Source organism: Salmo salar, chromosome 29 (assembly GCF_965601325.2).
Source record: "Salmo salar chromosome 29, fSalSal1, whole genome shotgun sequence".
Taxonomy (NCBI): Eukaryota; Metazoa; Chordata; class Actinopteri; order Salmoniformes; family Salmonidae; genus Salmo; species Salmo salar.
Window position 1 is genome coordinate 4580093 of NC_138319.1, and position 20705 is coordinate 4600797.

At 46.5% G+C, this 20705-nt stretch overlaps 1 protein-coding gene across 2 annotated transcripts in view; it reads right to left on the reverse strand.

Annotated features, from left to right (window-relative positions):
- The window catches only part of LOC106590043 (zinc finger E-box-binding homeobox 1), an 86535-nt gene that overhangs the window by 17250 nt on the left and 48580 nt on the right, over window positions 1–20705 (reverse strand). For both annotated transcript variants that reach the window (XM_014180546.3, XM_014180545.3), the window contains exons 2-3: window positions 9745–9900; window positions 334–492 (exon numbers count right to left, since the gene is read on the reverse strand). In XM_014180546.3, coding sequence (XP_014036021.3) covers window positions 334–492; window positions 9745–9900 — 315 coding nt within the window. The remainder of the gene's footprint in view (window positions 1–333; window positions 493–9744; window positions 9901–20705) is intronic.

Genomic DNA, 20705 nt, shown 5'->3' on the forward strand with positions numbered 1-20705 from the left:
GTGTGTGTTTGTGTTAATGTGGGGGGAGTTAACACCTTTAGCGGGAGAGACGGAAGCCAGAACAAGAAATCAAGGTGTTGCCTGGATACATAACACCTGTAGGGGATGGGGGGGGTGTCAAGGTACAAAGTATGTTTTGTGGGATGTGTGCTACCCCTGCTCTGCGCTGAGCTTGACTCAGAGAGTGGAATCTATGGCCAATCAGTGACACTATTTAATGAAAACTGGTACTTTGAACCAGTACAAAGCAGAGGAGCGATGAGGTGAGGTGTGTGTGTATGTTGTGTGTGTGTGAGAAAGGTGTGCAGGTGAGGTGTGCGTGTGTCTTTGTACCATTCTCGTCATGTCCGCTGGCCTCAGGCGTCCCCTGGCGGGGCTCGTCCTCAGGGGCTTCTGGGTAAATGATGGTCGTGTCTCCCTGCTGCAGTATCTCCTCCACCAGAGCATCTGTACTGCCGTCATCCTCCCCATCAGAACCACACTCCTCCCTCACTGAAACACAGGGACAGGCAACTATTTGGACAAGAACATGAGGAAAGGGACATCAAAGATCCTCTCCATTGTTATAAAAGATCACAATTGTAATACATTATAACTGTGACCTACAACTAGGTGAGTTAGAACATCTAATGTATCACTAGAATCAACCAATCCCAATGCAATAGACTTCACAAACATAAACGCGTCTCTGCCTCCTTTAACCCCAGGCCAGATCAACCTCGTCTCTGGATAAGAAAGAACAACCTGGCCACTGTGGGAACTGATATCCTAATACACCAGTAAATGAGATCCGTTATCAGGGAGCATATTCTCTCCTCCGCATCACATTTGCTGCCGTTGCGCCACTAATGAGGGCTAATTAAGGAGCTAAATAAGGCTGTAGGAAACAGCATAACTCGAGGACACATTTAGGAACTGGAATGCTTCCGTCTCTCTGCTCGGCTTCACTTCCTGAAGCACGTACACAACAGGGTATAGCGTGTCAGCAGTTAAAACAATAAAGAAATACACCTAGTTATTATCATTATTACTAACCCTTATTTTACCAGGTAGATTGACAGAGTAAGAACACATTCACTTTGACAGGAGGTGAGAAAGTATGATTATAAAACACCTAACGGCACTGTTTACCTCCCTAAAGAGAGACAACTTTTATTTATTGAGCAGATGTATCAGGCTGGGGGAATTTTAATTATCCTGTTAGTTTCTTTAGTGTCATGGTTTTTCTGTGCGTGTAAAGGGCTGTGATAGTGAGACCCAGCTGTGTGTTGCTGTGTCAGAGGGGAGCTTGTACGCTCCGTGACTCAGCCAGGCAGGCCCAGTAAATTCCAAAAGCCCTCCTACTTAACAGGGCCCAGCCCTTGGCTGGCTCTCTCCTAGCTCTCTCCTAGCTCTCTCCTGTGCACTATAACAGCGATGAGACAAGGTGAGAAATGGACGGTTCCACTACACGGAACACACATCCTTACGCCAACCACACGGTACACACACACAGTTACTGGTTACCATGGTTATTAAACACATTCAGCCGAACCTCCTCCATCCCGCTGCCTCACAGCAAAAAAAGGAGAGGGAGGAGAAGGAGAGCGAGTGAAAGTGAGTGTGAAAGAGAGAGTGAAAAAAATCCAGTGGCCAACACAGTGTATGTAAGAAAGAGAACCAGAGAAAGACAGCGAGAGATACAGAGAGAGAGAGAGAGAAAGAGAGATGTAATCACCAGGTGCTGAGAAAGTCTGACTGAAGGATTATATCCATCCTCAGTATAGGATGGAGGGGGAGAAACAGATGAGTGCCTCTTAACCCTCACATTAATCCACAGCGTTACTTCCCATGACCTCAATGGATCCCTCACTCTCTCTCTCAACCATTCAGAAATGTCTTACATTTTTCACCGTTGAGCTAGATTTGTAAGATGACATTTTTCTTGCAGTTCAACGTTCTTTTAATAACATTAAGCAGCTAAATAACAACCTATTTCAACAGTCACACATGTTGCTGTTTTCTGTATCTACAGTCCACTACCCTGGCCTGAACTTACCTGATCCCTGCCTCACTCAGGGTCTCAGAATGATGTAACAGCCTACATCTCCAACACACACACCAACCCGGGAGACTGAATGTAGAGTGTGTGTGTGAGATAGGGTCGCTCTGGCGGTCGGCGCTGGCGGTCGGCACTGAGGTGTTACAGGTTGTTACGGTTACGGCCCCATTCACCGTCTCTCTCAGACCTCTGCTACAGTAAATAAGAGCTGAAGGCCACAAGGGTCAAAGCCAGTCAGGCAGTCTATGAAAAGTCAGTTTATCAGCATGTTTCAACATGGCCAAACATGACACATGGACGTGAACTCACTGAAACATGAGTGGAAAACTTGGACAGGTTCTGGAGTTATCTGACTTGACCCTAAAGAAAACATTTATTTTGTAATTGTCTGTGGCAGGGCTTGCAAACTATTACAGACTACAAAGGGAAACCCAGCCGCGAGCTGCCCAATGACGCGAGCCTACCAGACGAGCTAAATGCCTTTTATGCTCACTTGAGGCAAGCAACACTGAAGCATGCATGAGAGCACCAGCTGTTCCGGATGACTGTGTGATCACGCTCTCCATAGTTGATGTGAGCAAGACCTATAAACAGGTCAACATTCACAAGGCCGCGGGGCCAGACAGATTACCATGACGTGTACTCAGAGCATGCGCTGACCAACTGGCAAGTATCTTCACTGACCTTTTCAACCTCTCCCTGACTGAGTCTTTATTACCTACATGTTTCAAATAGACCACGTTAGTCCCTGTGCCCAAGAAAGTGAAGGAAACCTGCCTAAAAGACTACCACCCTGTAGCACTCACATTGGTAGCCATGACTTACATCAACACCCTCATCCTGGAAACCCTAGACCCACTCCAATTCGCATACTGCCCCAACAGATCCACAGATGACCCAATCTCAATCGCACGCCACACTGCCCTTTTCCACCTGGAGAAAAGGAACACCTATGTTAGAATGCTGTTCATTGACTACAGCTCAGCATTCAACACCATAGTGCCCACAAAGCTCATCACTAAGCTAAGGACCCTGGGACTAAACACCTCCCTCTGCAACTGGTAGGCAACAACACATCTTCCATGCTGATCCTCAACACTGGGGCTCAGGGGTGCATGCTTAGTCCCCTCCTGTACTCCCTGTTCACCCACGACTGCGTGGCCAAGCATGATTCCAACACCATCATTAAGTTTGTTGACGACACAACAGTGGTAGGCCTGATCATCGACAACGATGAGACAGCCTATAGGGAGGAGGTTAGAGACCTGGCAGTGTGGTTCCAGGACAACAACATCTCCCTCAATGTGAGCTTCCTGCCATCCAGGACCTATATACTAGGTGTGTCAGAGGAATGGCCCAAAAATTGTCAAAGACTCCAGTCACCCAAGTCATAGACTATTCTCTCTGCTACCGCACGGCAAGTGGTACCGGAGTGCCAAGTCTAGGTCTAAAAGGCTCCTTAACAGCTTCTACCCCCAAGCCATAAGACTGCTGAACAATTAATAAAATGGCCACCCGGACTATTTACATTGACACACACCCCCCCACACACACTTTGTTTTTACACTGCTGCTACTCTCTGTTTATTATCTATGCATAATCACTTTACCTACATGTACAAATTACCTCGGCTAACCTGTACCCCCGCACATTGACTCCGTACCGGTACCCCCTGTATATAGCCTCGCTATTGTTATTTTATTGTGTTAATTTTCATTTTGTAATTTAGTTTATTTAATAAATATTTTCTTACCTCTATTTCTTGAACTGCATTGTTGGTTAAGGGCTTGTAAGTAAGCATTTCACAGTAAGGTCTGCTGCACCTGTTGTATTCGGCGCATGTGACAAATAACATTTGATCCACTGGATATCATAAGGTGAATGCACCAATTTGTAAGTCGCTCTGAATAAGAGCGTCTGCTAAATGACGTAAATGTAAAATTTGAGTCGGTATTAAAACGTCCCCACCGCGGGGGAATTCTCATGTTGCTTATGAGTGCATTTCACACTACTTTTGGATTTTAATTGGATTGTAAGGCTCGTATGAATCTCCTGCTTAATAATATAATGTTTGTATCATCGTTGCCAAACAACTGCATTATACTTAAAAAACACTTCAACCAGTATAAATGCCCTTTGGCTAACTTCGCTACAGCCTATGTCAATGAGCATTAGCATACTAGCTAACAACTACTGCATCCAAAATAGGTATTTTGCAAAAATACCAACAAAATATAATCTTAGCGACTGTTCAAGCAATAATCAAATAAACATTGTAATCATATGAGAACCCCAAAAAGCATACGAGAACCCTAAGCGTATGTTTAGAAGTAATAACTATGTACATCTATGCTATGCTGTATGAGTGCAGATCGGGAACGGCAGCTGTTTTCCCCCATGGTGGCCGTTGTTCAGGGACTACTTGTTTATGACGTGAATAGCGACCTTGATCCTTGATATAAAAATCCTCTTTCCTTGTTGTGCTTAAATAAAGACTTCAATTCTAGCTTACGCTAGAAGGCCAGAATCATCAGAACACCCACACACTCTCTCTGTAACCTGATACAGAGGGGTCCCATGAGCCTAACTATACATGACGACCACATCAGCATATCCTGTCCTGGGTGAGCTGGACTCACCTTTGACCCCTACTTCCTGTGGCCGTGCATCCTGCCCCTACTAGGTGTCTTCTATCGGGGAAGGAGAGGGGTAGCCAGCATGTCTCTGAGATAAGCAGTGAGTGATAGACACAGGCTGTTAAAATAATCTTGAAACAACAGGATGCAAGCCAGTGGGATCTGGGATGAATGTGAGGTTTATCTTATCTATGCTCGGGATGATTTACTTAACTTGAGTTCAGTATTATCACAGAGTCAGTCCCTGAGTATCCACCACACAACTTTCCCAGTGCTCTATCCCTCTGTCGGTTTCCCTTTCCTTTCCTGTTCTTCCATGTTGTCTTACTGACTGAGAATATCATGACTTAAGCCCTACAGGAATTTATTATGTGCTCCCCAATGCCCATGACTCCTGCTGTAGCTATTATCCTGAGTTAGGGCATTCAAATGTTTTATTGAGACTCATCTTCAGGGGAAACGCATGGCCCATTGCAGACGAGCTATTAGGTGAATGGCAGTGACCAGACAGAAGGAATTTACTCAAACGAAATCATCATTCTGTGAATCGACCATATGACGTGAGCACATGCCTTGCCTAATAACACACTAATCTTACAGAGTGGAAAGAACTCTGTATATTTCCTTAAGACAGGTCAGTTAAACCTGGGTTTCATGAGATCATTGTATTAGTTACCTCCACTGACTATATATTAGTGGCTACCTCCTAGTATTAAACCACACATTCTCCTTTCCTCTCCTCCCTACCCGTTCACGCTGAACTGAACAGAGAATACAGTCATTAACGAATCAGTAATGGAACAAATCCCACCTCAATACATTTTTTCACCTCTCCTTGGTACATAGAATCATCCGGCCTCTTCACTGAAGTGGTGGGTAAGGCAATGCTTTACTCCAAGGGCTGTGGCTTTACTACAGTGGATATTCATTTAGAACTAAATGAGTAATGACAGTGAGCAGGGGGCCAGTGATACCATATGATCAGGAGGAATGATTCAGGAAGAGAGGGGGAAAACGGAGGGAGGGAGCGAGGGACTGCAGCAGAGTGAAAACCACGTCAATGCTTTAATTTGAGCGAGCGCCACAAGCAGCCAGGGTAAGGGAAAGATTAGTGGGTGGCTGCAGCTTTCAATGGTTACGCCGACCTAGAGTACCGACAACTGTTTTCCAGAGAGAAAAGCAATGGGGACAGAGAGAGAGAGAAGGAGGATGAGTGTGGAGGTGTGTTTGTTTTAAAAGGAAAAGGGCTGAGACTTGCATTATGTTTCATCAGTTTATTCCCACAGAGCTGGCGTTTATTAGAGAGAGAAAGAAAAAGAGAGAGTCAGAGGGACAAGGAGAGAGAGTGGAGGACGAGGAGCAGGGAAAGAGAGAGAGAGAGAATTAGGAGGGAGGAAGGGAGAAGGAATGTGCCTGATCAGGCATGGATCTGGCCAGCAGCCAGCTTTCTAAAACCTTAACTCATGCTTTTGAAGTGTTTAATGTTCTCAGCGACCAATGACATTCTTCCCCAACTTCCCCTTTAAGAGGGAGCATGCAGATGGACAGGGGTGGATATGGCATAATAGTGATGTCAATGACAGCAGGATCTGTCTGGAGAGTAGGCTACAGTATGTCAGTCAGGTGTGAGACAGCTGTTGAGAGCTTGAAACTGTCTGCATCACAGGCAGTCCACAAAAATAAATGCTCAAATCTGTTCTGTATTGGCAGCTATACTGATTACCAAACTCATCTATCTAACCATGAAGAACATTCTGTTCTATAAGTCTGTTTACATACATAGTCACCATAATCTAAACACAACTCTGTCACATCACACTGTGTCAAATAACCTGTCCCTTCCATGTCATCCACTAGCTAACATACTTAGTAAACGTCATCCACTGCAAATACCATAGCTAAGACACTGGGCAATCTGAACCAGCTCCATACAATATAATCAACGATCCAAATCAAAAACAGCCCTGCAAATGACCTGTTACATTGCATGTACAATGCATTCAGAATGTATACATTTTTCCACATTTTGTTACGTTACAACCTTACTCTAAAATTGATTAAATAAAAAAATGTCCTCAATCTACACACAATATCCCATTATGAACAAAGCGAAAACGGGTTTTTAGAAATTGTATTAATACATTTTTAGAAATGTATTGAAAATAAAAAACAGAAATACCTTATTTACATAAGTATTCAGACCTTTTGCTATGACACTCAAAATTGAGCTCAGGTGCATCCTGTTTCCATTGATCACCATTGAGATGTTTCTACAACTTGGAGTCCATCTGTGGTAAATTCAATTGATTGGACATGATTTGGAAAGGCACACACCTGTCTATATAAAGGTCCCACAGTTGACAGTGCATGTGAGAGCAAAAACCAAGCCATGAGGTCGAAGGATATGTTCGTAGAGCTCCGAGACAGGACTGCGGCGAGGCACAGATCTGGGGAAGGGTACCAAAATATTTCTGCAGCATTGAAGGTCCCCAAGAACCCAGTGGCCTCCATCATTCTTAAATGGAAGAAGTTTGGAACCACCAAGACTCTTCCTAGAGCTGGCTGCCTGGCCAAACTGAACAATAGGGGGAGAAGGGCCCTGGTCAGGGAGGTGACCAACTACCCGATGGTCACTCTGACAGAGCTCCAGAGTTACTCTGTGGAGATGGTTGTCCTTCTGGAAGGTTCTCCCATCTCTGCAGCACTCCACCAATCAGGACTTTATGGTTGAGTGGCCAGACGGAAGCCACTCCTCGGTAAAAGGCACATAACAGCCCGCTTGGAGTTTGCCAAAAGGCACCTGAAGGACTCTCAGACCATGACAAACAAGATTCTCTGGTCTGATGAAACCAAGATTAAACTCTTTGGCCTGAATGCCAAGTGTCACGTCTTGAGGAAACATGGCACCAACCCTACAATGAAGCATCGTGGTGGCAGCATCATGCCTTGGGGATGTTTTTCAGTGGCAGGGACTGGGAGACTAGTCAGGATCGTGGGAAAGATGAACAAGCAAAGTACAGAGAGATCCTTGATGAAAACCTGCTCCAGAGTGCTCAGGACCTCAGACTGGGGCAACGGTTCACCTTCCAAAAGAACAACGACCCTAAGCACACAGCCAAGTCAATGAAAGTCCTCTCTGAAAGTCCTTGAGTGGCCCGGACTTGAACCCGAAAACTGAAAATAGCTGTGCAGCAACGATCCCCATCCAACCTGACAGAGCTTGAGAGGATCTGCAGAGAAGAATGGAAGAAACTCCCAAAATACAGGTGTGCGAAGCTTGTAGCGTCATACCCAAAAAGACTTGAGGCTGTAATCACTGCCAAAGGTGCTTCAACAAAGTATTGACTAAAGGGTTTGAATACTTATGTAAATGTCATAGTTTTTTTATATACATTTGCAAAAATGTTTTTGCTTTGGCATTATGGGGTATAGTGTGTAGATTGATGAAGGAAAAAAAATATTTAATCCATTTTAGAATAAGGCTGTAGTTTTTTGGGGAAAAAGTCTAGGGGTCTGAATACTTTCTTGGGGACCAAACAATTAATTCCCATTCAAAATCCTATTTTCCCAAACCTAACCTTTAAGCGAACCCTAACCTTAACCCGGACCCCTAACCCTAATTGTAACCCTAACCCTAAACCTACTTGTAACCCCTAAGCCTAAAATAGCCTTTTTCCTTGTGGGGACAGGCAAAATGTCCCTACTTGCCTGAATTTTACTTGTTTCACTATCCTTGTGAGGACTTCTGGTCCCCATAAAGAGAAGAAAAAAAAACACACACACCATGAGCTAATTCTCTATGCGAGATTGCCTTGGTACAGCTATTGAAATGTTAACATCCTTTAATAACACCTCACATTGTTGTGTTTTGGGACGTGGCATCAGACCCTTCCCGCGGTGATGTCAATTTCACGTGTTTGTGTGTGTGTGCGTATGCAGGTTTGTGCGTGTGTATACCGTAATTTCCGGACTATTAAGCGCACCTGAATATAAGCCGCACCCACTGAATTTTGAAAAAATTATTATTTTGAACATAAATAAGCCGCACATGTCTATAAGCCGCAGGTGCCTACTGGTACATTGAAACAAATGAACTTTACACGGCTTGTAACAAATATAAATAGGCTTTAACGAAACACGGCTTGTAACAAAAAATAAAACATTTGCAGTAAGCTTTAGTTGTCTTTTTGCACTGAGTCAATTCCTCACTCTGCTGTTTCCAACGTCTTATCATCGACTCATTAAGACCAAGCTCCCGTGCAGCAGCTCTATTTCCTTTTCCAACAGCCAGATCAATCGCCTTTAACTTGAAAGCTGCATCATATGCATTTCTCTGTGTCTTTGCCATGATGAGGGTGACAAAATGACTACCGTAATCAGAAGGATGGGAAGTTTGAGAGCGCTCGATTTAATCTAAACAGTAAACAAAAAAGTTGTTTGACCTTAACCCGTTTGGCAATTTCATTGGTCTAATGAAAGCTTCATGCCGCCAAAAAACTGAGCACGTCACAGAATGTGCTTTTTTGGAAAAAAAAAATTGAAAGCGGGAAAAATCCATATATTAGCCGCGTCATTGTTTAAGCCGTGATGTTCAAAGCGTGGGAAAAAAGTTGCGGCTTATAGTCCGGAATTTACGGTATACTGTTTGTGTGAGTATGTGCGTAAGGTAAGCTTAGTTCAGTCACAGCGCGGTACAGCACTCCAATGCCCACTAGCAACATAAAGCTCTCACCATGGCAGGTCTATTTTAGAAAGCTGAAGGTCTCTACCCTGGTGGCATGGTCCTGTTTAAATACCAGGACTCCTGTCTTAGAGTTAACCCTGCAGCCTGTAGTACCTGTTTCCTTTCACTGTATCACAGTTACACGCAGGTAGAGCCCAGTCAAGGTACTAGGTATTCTTAACTGACATCACCTTTACTGAGTTCAGTGCAAGGAAAAATCTGTAAATCGGTACTACAGTAAACGCTCAGCAAAAAGCACACAGAAAAACAGACATGGAGAGAGAGACAGATCTGTCTGCGTGCGTGTCCCACTGTGTGTGTGTGTGTGTGTGTGAGACCATCACCTTCATCCCAGCGGTCTCCGTTGTGATCTTCACTGGGTACGTTGCTGTCACAGTCAGCCCCGTCTGCCAGACTCCCGTCCTCCTCCATGATGTGCAGCTTGTCCTCATCATCTGAATCTGAGCCTGGGGCCTTCACCACGTTACTGTAGTTGGTTACTGCGGGCGGAGAGAGAGGAGAGGGGTTGGTCATTTCACTGTCTATCAACCATTAATATGATAGAAGTGAGACGCGATTTAAGACAATGAAGATGGAAGGTGCTGTATTGGATGAGAGAATGGTCCCCAGTAGGGATGCACATTTTGGTCAATTGTGCTCCCATCTAACTGACCATCATCAACCAGTCAACAAACGGTTATATTTCTTCCCAAACAGTATAATGACGTGACCAACAGAAAATACTATCAGAGATCTTCATATAATGACGAGATGCTTATGTTTCTGCCCTAACAATGGGAGTTGTCTGAAGGCAGGAAACAAGCTTAGGCCCAAAATAAGCCCATAGAAACTCATTGGACATATCTTGGACATATATTGGCGAGAGTGAAACCTCTCACTTCGCCTCTTCCTCTCTGATACATACAGTACATGCATACACGGACCAGACATTTTTCATGAAGAGCTTATTAATGGAAACATGCAACAATAGCAAGCCTATCGTCTTAGTCAAAAGGCGTTATTAGCCTGTTATTAAACATGCAACTCCTGTAATGTAGCAGCTAATAAAACGTAATCTTTTTCAAACATTTGCCAAAATGTAGTTTGCGGAAAACACAGTTCTAAACAGAGCACCTAATGCCAGCAGTTCCAAATGTGACAGAGATGAAAATCTATAGACCGATAAGCATGACCGGTCAAATGTATTTTCGGCAGCTAACCGATTAACGGTTAATCATTAACATCCTTAGTCTCCAGTCTTGGAATATAATCAATTATGCCAGCAGATTAGCCAAATCTAGACAGAAAATATGCAAACAAATCAAATATAGGCTAAAGCCAAAGCACGTCATTACTAACAACCAAGGAAACAGAGCACTCCTGAATGGTATCTTCTCGACACAGAACGGCTTTTCTCAAACCACCTCTCTAAATTCAGTATTTTTCTCCTGGAGGTGCCCATAGCCAGTGACCTCCATTCCATTTCAGTGTTAGTTTACACAGTGGAATGGGAGATAAGGGAAATGGGTTTGATTCTGTGTAGCAGCCTAAAGTCTAATTATCTGTGGTATGCTAAGGTATGTGCTAGCCTAGCCTAGCATAGCACACTGACATACTATTATACAGCAGGAGAACAGAGTGCTCTGTGAAATGGTTATGTACTGCTTATGAATATGATATGTATGGGTTATAAATATGTAATGAAGTGTTCAGACCCATACGAGGATGTACAGTAAAGGGAAAGATTCATATATTGGGACTCATGTGCTTACTAATAGCCAATAGCCTATATAAATAGCCTATAGTCAACAATCTAATCCAAGGCTGCCTCCATATTAAACCTTGAACTCTCCCCTCCCCCATCAATGTGTACATCTTTACCTCTACATTATTACTGGCAGAGTGAGATGTGTAAGGGTCTCTCTGTCTGTGTGTGTGTGTGTGTGTGTGTGTGTGTGTGTGTGTGTGTGTGTGTGTGTGTGTGTGTGTGTGTGTGTGTGTGTGTGTGTGTGTGTGTGTGTGTGTGTGTGTGTGTGTGTGTGTGTGTGTGTGTGTGTGCTACAGGGTTAGAGCGCTAGGAGAGCCTCAGTCTACAGAAGTGATTATTAGAGACATACATAACACTGATGCTCTACAGCAGGTGTGTGTGGTTGCTTGCGAGTGCGCAAGTTGTGCGCGGGTCAGCTGTTTGTTCACCCGCACCCGCACCCGCCCGCAATTGCTAATAATCTATCAGCAACTACCCGACTATATGTAATAAAGTGAAAATCTGAGGCCCGCACCTGACCCTAACCCGCTAATATAGAAAATGCTCTATAGGCTACAGTCAATTTCAATTTTTTGACAGAATTTTTTTGCCTGATTTAGATATGTTTCTGCTTATAATTTCCAACATTTAGATAGGCTATTTGTTAGTCAACTTGTCTATAATTAGATACATGCAGTTTCTCATCTGTCATAAAATGTTGCCCTAGAAGACTAAATAAACCCTTGCTCACCACAATGTAATAAATCGATAGAATTGAATGCTTCAATCTAGTTGACAGCGGTAAAGTTCTCTGTCATCTCTGCTTCTTACACAGAGCAAAGGTGTTAAGGGATCGGGAATAAAATGCAATAACAAAAAAAAATTGTTATGTGCAACATTTTCAAATGACATCAGTGTTACCGGTTGTAAGGAAATAGAAAGTCGTGAAAACAAACCAACATGTTTCTGATAAGATTTCAGTTCGGCTTAAATGCATATTTTAAGTGGTTAAAATAATATCAGCTTTTATGATGATGAAATTGATGATGAAACCGTGGATGGATGGCGGCATTCGCGCAAAACTGAAAGTGCGAACCACCGCATTTAACCATGAAAAGAAGTCTGAAAATATGGCTGAATATAAACAGTGTAGTTATTCCCTCCTCAAGGTAATCCAACAAGCAAAATGCCGGTACAGGGACAAAGTAGAGTCGCAATTCAACGGCTCAGACACGAGACATATGTGGCAGGGTCTACAGGAAATCACAGACTACAAAAAGAAAACCAGCCACGTCATGGACACTGACGTCACACTTCCAGACAAACTAAACACCTTCTTTGCCCGCTTTGAGGATAATACAGTGCCACCGTCGCGGCCCACTACAAGGACAGTGCCCCCCCCCCTTCTCCTCCGTGGCTGATGTGAGTAAAACATTTAAACATGTTAACCCTCGCAAGGCTGCTGGCCCAGACGACATCCCTAGCCACATCCTCAGAGCATGCACAGACCAGCTGGCTGGTGTGTTTACAGACATATTCAATCGCTCCCTATCCCAGTCTGCTGTCCCCACATACTTCAAGATGGCCACCTTTGTTCCTGTACCCAAGAAGGCAAAGATAACTGAAATAAACGACTACCGCCACGTAGAACTCACTTCTTGACAGAAGTGAGTTCTACGTGGCGGTAGTCGTTTATTTCAGTTATCTTTGCCTTCTTGAAGTGCTTTGAGAGACTAGTCAAGGATCATATCACCTCCACCTTACCGGCCACCCTAAACCCACTTCAGTTTGCATACCGCCCCAACAGGTCCAAAGACGATGCAATGCAATCGCCATCACACTGCACACTGCCCTATCCCATCTGGACAAGAGGAATACCTATGTAAGAATGCTGTTCATTGACTACAGCTCAGCAGTCAACACCATAGTACCCTCCAAGCTCATCATCAAGCTGGAGGCCCTGGGTCTCAACCCCGCCCTGTGCAATTGGGTCCTGGTCTTTCTGAAGGGCCGCCCCCAGGTGGTGAAGGTAGGAAGCAACATCTCCACTTCGCTGACCCTAAACACTGGGGAGAGCCCCCTCCTGTACTCCCTGTTCACCCACGACTGCGTGGCCATGCACGCCTCCAACTCAATCATCAAGTTTACAGACGACACAACAGTAGTGGGTTTGATTACCAACAACGATGAGACAGCCTACATGGAGGAGGTGAGGGCACTCGGAGTGTGGTGTCAGGAAAACAACCTCTCACTCAACGTCAACAAAACAAAGGAGACAGCAGAAGGAGCACCCCCCTATCCACATCGAAGGGACAGCAGTGGAGAAGGTGCTAAGTTTTAAATTCCTCGGCGAACACATCACAGATAAACTGAAATGGTCCACCCACACAGACAGTGTGGTGAAGAAGGCACAGTAGCGCCTCTTCAACCTCAGGAGGCTGAAGAAATTTGGCTTGTCACCCAAAACCCTGACAAACTTTTACAGATGCACAATCGAGAGCATCCTGTCGGGCTGTATCACAGCTTGGTATGGCAACTGCTCCGCCCTCAATCACAAGGCTCTCCAGAGGGTGGTGCGGTCTGCACAACGCATCACCGGGGGCAAACTACCTGCCCTCCATGACACCTACAGCACCCGATGTCACAGGAAGGCCAAAAAGATCATCAAGGACAACAACCACCCGAGCCACTGCCTGTTCACACCGCTACCATCCAGAAGGAGAGGTCAGTACAGGTGCATCAAAGCTGGGACTAAGAGACTGACAAACAGCTTCTCTCTCAAGGCCATCAGACTACTAAACAGCAATCACTAACTCAGAGAGGCTGCTGCCTACATTGAGACCCAATCACTGGCCACTTTAATAAATGGATCACTAGTCACTTTCAACAATGCCACCTTAAATGCCACTTTAATAATGTTTACATATCTTACATTACTCATATCATAGGTATATACTGTATTTTATACCTTCTATTGCACTTTGCTTATGCCACTCGGCCATCGCTCATCCATATATTTATATGTACATATTCTCATTCACCCCTTTAGATTTGTATGTATTAGGAAGTTGTTGATAAGTTGTTAGATTACTTGTTAGATATTACTGCACTGTCTCAAGGAGTTAATATTAAAGGTATGTGAGAGGTTAAGTCCAAATATCAGTTTCCATTAAACCCATCTGAACAGTAGGCTACAGTTCTCTTGACGTGCCATAGGCCTATTTGAAATCCCGGTCTTGTGACTGTTGAATTTGTATAGCACCTCACAATCATCACACAACATTCTCTTTTACCACTTCACTAAAACATTCCCAAACATTACTTTTCTGTCCCTCCTTTTGTCAAAAATCTATTTCGCTGCTTTTCTCTGATTTAATTAAACTCCGACATTGTCCTTTTTGCCTCCGTGGATCAACTTTAACTTTCTGCCCGTTCCAAAAACCTTTTGGTGCGCGTACAGTTAGGCCCTAAAGCTTAGGCTTATGCACTAATGCCAGATAGCCTAAAATAATGAAAGAAAAACAAGAATGATACATTTAGATTTATTAAGGTATTGTTTTTTCTTTATTCAACCGTTACCCACCCACCCTTCGCCCACACAATAGCTAATGACCCTTAATCCACCCGCACCTCAGATATAACCGCTGGGACTGCAGGTTATATGTCAACACGTGCATCACTAGTGTGTGTGCTATTGAGCTTTACAGTCATGGGAGTAATCATACTTCATACTGCCTCTCGTCTCTTTTCATTTCAACCTGTTTCTTCATCTCTCTCTCTCTATTCCACCTGTGGTCACCCCCTCTCTCTCCCTCCCTATCTCTCACTCTCTCTTTCCATCTCTTTTTCCCCAGCTCTCAGCACTGTGCCTCTCTCAGGCCAAATCAATTCTCCTCTGAGAGGCGCCCAGTCAGCAGTGGGCTCAAGCTGCAGCACCAAAACAGAGATCACACACATCACACACACTACAAAACCACCCACACACACTCCCTCCCCAGCCCACACTCTCTGGCCTTATCGCCCACATTTACATTAAGCTGATTTGGTGGTTCTCTCTTTCCTAACCCCACTCCATCTTTCTCCCTCTCTCTCTCTCTCTCTGTCTCTCTCTCTCTCACTCCCCTTCTGGAGCATAGTGGTGGATGATGATAATGTGGAGATGCAGCAGCCTGTGGCTGGGGAATGATCTTCTGTAAGAATAGTTCTGCAGAGCTGAGAATCACGGGGAGGTTTGTTTTCTGCATAGAGTACACATGGTTGATATTCACAGAGACTCCCCATAGGCACACACACAGCTCAGGAAGAGAGGGATGGAGGGAGGCCATTATATGGAGTGTGTTCCCAGGGTCAACACGGCTCTGCATCTGAAGAATTCCACAGCTACAGTATCATCAGGAGACTCATCTCTCTGTCTATCATCTCTCTGTTCTCCCTCTCTTTATCTCCCCACCCCCAACCCCCACACTCCTGTCAGGCTGAGTCCAGTGATGTATGGACCCTCTGGCTGGAGTAGTAGCACCAGTGCTGAGTGACTCTTCAATCTGAAACAAGAGCCATACAGTCAGAGGTACAGGTGCAAAGTCAGCAATAAAAACACGTACAGGAGCATCACTGAGAGTGGATTGAGATGTGTCAGAGAAATGACAAAACGGCAAGCCAGAGCCACCACAAAGTCGTTTGATGGATAGATAAAAGTGAAAGGGGTTGCTGGTAGTGAGAGAAAAAAAATCATCATCACAGCCATGTTTGTTCGCTTCACCTCAGAACTGACAAGAGTAAAAGGATGGTGCTTAGCACTGACCATTAGCTGGATAGGAAGTGAATTCCTCTGGGCCACAATAGTGTGTTTCTAACAGCGGTAGGTAAGCAACACCTAGGGAAAACAAAGCAAGAACAGAGGTCCCTCTCCCTCCTCTCCACTCTCCGTCAGCCTGACCTGTTTAGACAGCTGTGTTCATTAGCACTAGCGCACTAACAGATGTAACAGTGTAGGTTCCGTCCCTCTCTTCGCCCTAACCTGGGCTCGAACCAGGGACCCTTGCACACATCATCGACTGACACCCACGAAGCATCGTTACCCATCGCGCCACAAAAGCGACGCAAGGGGAAACCCTACTTCAAGTCTCAGAGCGAGTGACGTCACCGATTGAAATGCTATTAGCGCGCACCACCGCTAACTAACTAGCCATTTCACATCGGTTACACAGACACCAACACACGACATGACTCTATTGCAACTCATCTGAGGGGAGGAGAAACCTCTACCACCCTTTAACTTGGAACTTCAAAGAGGAACATTTTTACATTCATTTCCTCTAATCTTGGCACCCAGAACCAAATTGCCAAATACAGAACAAGTAGAAAATACGTTCCACTGAGAATAACTAGTTAGGCTATACAGATGATGTAAACCTAAGCCAAAAGTCAACCACATTTTCACAGCTTATCTGGAAAGACATCCAGTTCTCTGGTCCCAATGCATACATTGGTGTTTCTCACAAACTACCTAGTGCAGGAGGTGAAGAGACCACCTAACATGGGTGTGTGAATGAAAGCCTGTTCTTTAAGAACAGAACAGAGCAGTCAGTAAAACTCTGACTACTCCCTAGACTGGTCTACCATTACACAACAGTTACATCCGCTCCTCTCTGGTGTAGTGGCCACCAGTCAGGTATCAGACCAACCCTTTTAAATTGTGTGTCCCGAATAATGGCACCCTATTCCCTGTATGGTGCACTATACAGCATACAGGTGTATAGTGCACCACACAGGGAATATGGACAGAACTATATGGGCCCTGGTTAAAAGTAGTACACTGTATAGGGGATAGGGCAAGTCTGATAAAGCCTTTTTTCCCCGAATATCCTCGGCCTGCTCTGCTTTGTTCTGTGAAGTGCCTATTTAAAACCAAGCTGATGGCAGCCCTGCCCAGCCAATGCCCACACCTACTGTCACCTACTGTACCATGCGCCTTCGGTACTCAGAAACCGTTTTGACACATGCCAAGCTGAGTCAATAAAAGCCTGTGAAACAGGAGCGGGGCGGGACAATCCTTTTGTGATAACCTCACCACCTCATTGGCCCTCTCACAAGCCCCTGTAACCTCATTATACTAAGATAATTTCAACAGACTTAAATATTCTGATGTTATGTCACAGATTTACTTTCTCAGCTCAGTGACGGATGGTCAATCGGCCTACCTACTGTACCTAGGACATTGGGTGGGCACTGAATGGGGGTGAAACAGTTGTGGATTCAATCAATACACAGATCAATACATTGTTGGTTCTTATTGGAAAATACTGGGCAAGAAATGGAAACCAAGAGTAAAGGAAGTCTTTAGATGAATGCAGAAACCTACAGTACAACACATCCTGCACTATGCTGTCTGAACTATGCCTGGAATGTCCAACCAAAACACCTCCACAGTGTTTGGGCCTTAAAGAGACGTGTGTGTGTGTGTGTGTGTGTGTGTGTGTGTGTGTGTGTGTGTGTGTGTGTGTGTGTGTGTGTGTGTGTGTGTGTGTGTGTGTGTGTGTGTGTGTGTGTGTGTGTGTGTGTGTGTGTGTGTGTGTGTGTGTGTGTGTGTGTGTGCGCGCTTTCTCCCTCTCGCACTCTACAAAACAAATCATTTGCACTCGTTCAGGATCCTTTGTTGCAGCGTTTAGTTTGTGTGATTGGACAGGCTACATCCTGCTGGAGCAGCTTTCACACCACTTCTATATTTAACCCACTAGGCTACACTCTCCTCTCGCTGAAGTACACCATCTATACACACACACAGACACACACACACACACACACACAAACACACACACACACACACACACACACACACACACACACACACACACACACACACACACACACACACACACACACACACACACACACACACACACACACACAGAGGTACACCACTTATTTTACAAAGGCCACGCAGCACAGCAATTCACAGAACAGCGCTGCCGGGCAGCCAACGGATGGTGAAAATACCACAGGCATCCCCCTCTAAAGAGAACAAACCAGCGCCGTCACAGTCTGCTGCAGAGCAAGGTACTTTGCTTTCCTCACAGAACCCACAACAATTAAACAAACCAAACTAAAACAAAGCCGTGCCATTCAAAACCCAGTATGCAGACTCAAGGTGAGACGCCCTGTACTTGACTGAGGCAACGGTACTGTTATTTAAAACAAAACCATGCACTCCAGATAGGACTAGACAGGAAGGTCACCTAAACAGTTAGGGTGACAAAACTTTTTTTTTAAATTAAAAGGCAACTTCTCACCTCACTTCAAAAAGACACATGGGTCTAACCAATATGAACCTTGATTTCTGACTTTCTCACGTTTGCTACAATAGCTGTGTCTGGGCATCGGCGCAGAGGAAGGCTCCAGCCTTGGAGCGGTATTGGATGTCGTGCCTGGACTGGGCACCGGCGCAGATAAGGGCTCCGGCCAAGAAGCTGGGTTGGACGCCGTGCCTGGACTGGGCACCGGCGCAGCAGAAGGCTCCGGCCTTGGAGCTGGACAGGACACCGTGCCTGGACTGGGCACCGGCGCAGAGGAAGGCTCCGGCCATGGATCGGGACTGGACGCTGTGCCTGGACTGAGCACCGGTGCAGAGGAAGGCTCCGGCCATGGAGCGGGACTGGACGCTGTGCCTGGACTGGGCACCGGTGCAGAGGAAGGCTCCGGCCATGAAGCTGGGTTGGACGCCGTGCCTGGACTGGGCACCGGCGCAGCGGAAGGCTCCGGCCTTGGAGCTGGACAGGACACCGTGCCTGGACTGGGCACCGGCGCAGAGGAAGGCTCCGGCCATGGAGCGGGACTGGACGCTGTGCCTGGACTGGGCACCGGTGCAGAGGAAGGCTCCGGCCATGGAGCGGGACTGGACGCCTTGCCTGGACTGGGCACCGGCGCAGAAGAAGGCTCCAGCCATGGCACCGACGCAGGAAGCTCCGGGCCGTTGACCGTCGCCGGAAGCTCCGGACCGTTGACCGTCGCCGGAAGCTCCGGACCGTTGACCGTCGCCGGAAGCTCCGGACCGTTGACCGTCGCCGGAAGCTCCGGACCGTTGACCGTCGCCGGAAGCTCCGGACCGTTGACCGTCGTCGGAAGCTCCGGACCGTTGACTGTTGTCGGAAGCTCCGGACCGTTGACCGTCGCCGGAAGCTCTGGGCTGTGGACCGTCGCTGGAGGTTCCGGGCTGTGGACCGTCGCTGGAGACTCCGGACTGTACACACGCACTGGTGGACGAGTGCGGGGAGCCGGCACAGGACGTACCCGGCTGGGGACACGCACTGGAGGCCTGGTGCGTGGAGCCGGCACAGGTGGCACCGGACTGATGACACGCTCTTAAGGGCGAGTGCGGGGAGATGGCACAGGACGTACCGGACTGGGGAGGCGCACTGGCGGCCTGGTACGTGGAGCCGGCACAGGTGGCACCGGACTGATGACACGCACTTCAGGGCGAGTGCGGGGAGATGGCACAGGACTCACCAGACTGCTGACCTGCACAACATCTCTCTCCTCTCTCCCTCTCCCAACTTCTCCATCGCCTCCCTGACGGTCTCTGGCTCTACAGGATGAGTGCGGGGCGCTGGCACAGATGGCACCGGACTGATGACCCGCTCTTCAGGGCGAGTGCGAGAAACCAACACAGGACGTACCGGGCTGAGAAGGCTCACTGGAGGCCTGGTGCGTGGAGCCAGCGCAGATGGCACCGGACTGGTGTCACGCTCTTCAGCATGCCTGCGCTGCAGCATACTCCTAGCCAACATCATTCTCCGATATCCCTCCTCACACTGCTCCATCAACTCCCAGGCGGACTCTGGCTCTCTCCTTGGCTCGGCCGACCACCCCTCATGCCCCCCCCCAAGAAAATCTTGGGGTTTCTGTGGCCGCGGTCACTGGCGTCGTCGCTGTCCTTCCTGAGTCCTCGCCAAGGAAGGGTCTCGTGTCCTCCCATGATTTCTTCCCAGGTCCAAAACTCCTTTACCTCCGTCACACGCTGCTTGGTCCTTGCTTGGTGGGATATTCTGTCACGATCGTCGTACAGAGCGGACCAAGGCGCAGCGTGAGTTGAGTTCCACATAATTTTAATTCACAGTGAAACAACAAAAACAACAAAACATCCAACGGCCGTGAAGTACAGCGCGCACATAGGCACTAACTGAAACAATATCCCACAAAACAGGTGGGAGAAAGGGCTTCCTAAATATGATCCCCAATTAGAGGCAACGATTACCATCTGCCTCTAATTGGGAACCATACAACTCACCAACATAGAAATAGAATGACTAGAACACCCCCCTAGTCACACTCTGACCTAAACACCAAAGAGAACCAAGGGCTCTCTATGGTCAGGGCGTGACAAGCTGGGGCGGCAGGTAGCCTAGTTAGAGCGTTGGACTAGTAACCGGAAGGTTGCAGGACCGAATCCCCGAGCTGTCAAGGTAAAAATCTGTCGTTCTGCCCCTGAACAAGGCAGTTAACCCACTGTTCCTAGGCTGCCATTGAAAATAAGAATTTGTTATTCTTGACTTGTCTAGTTCT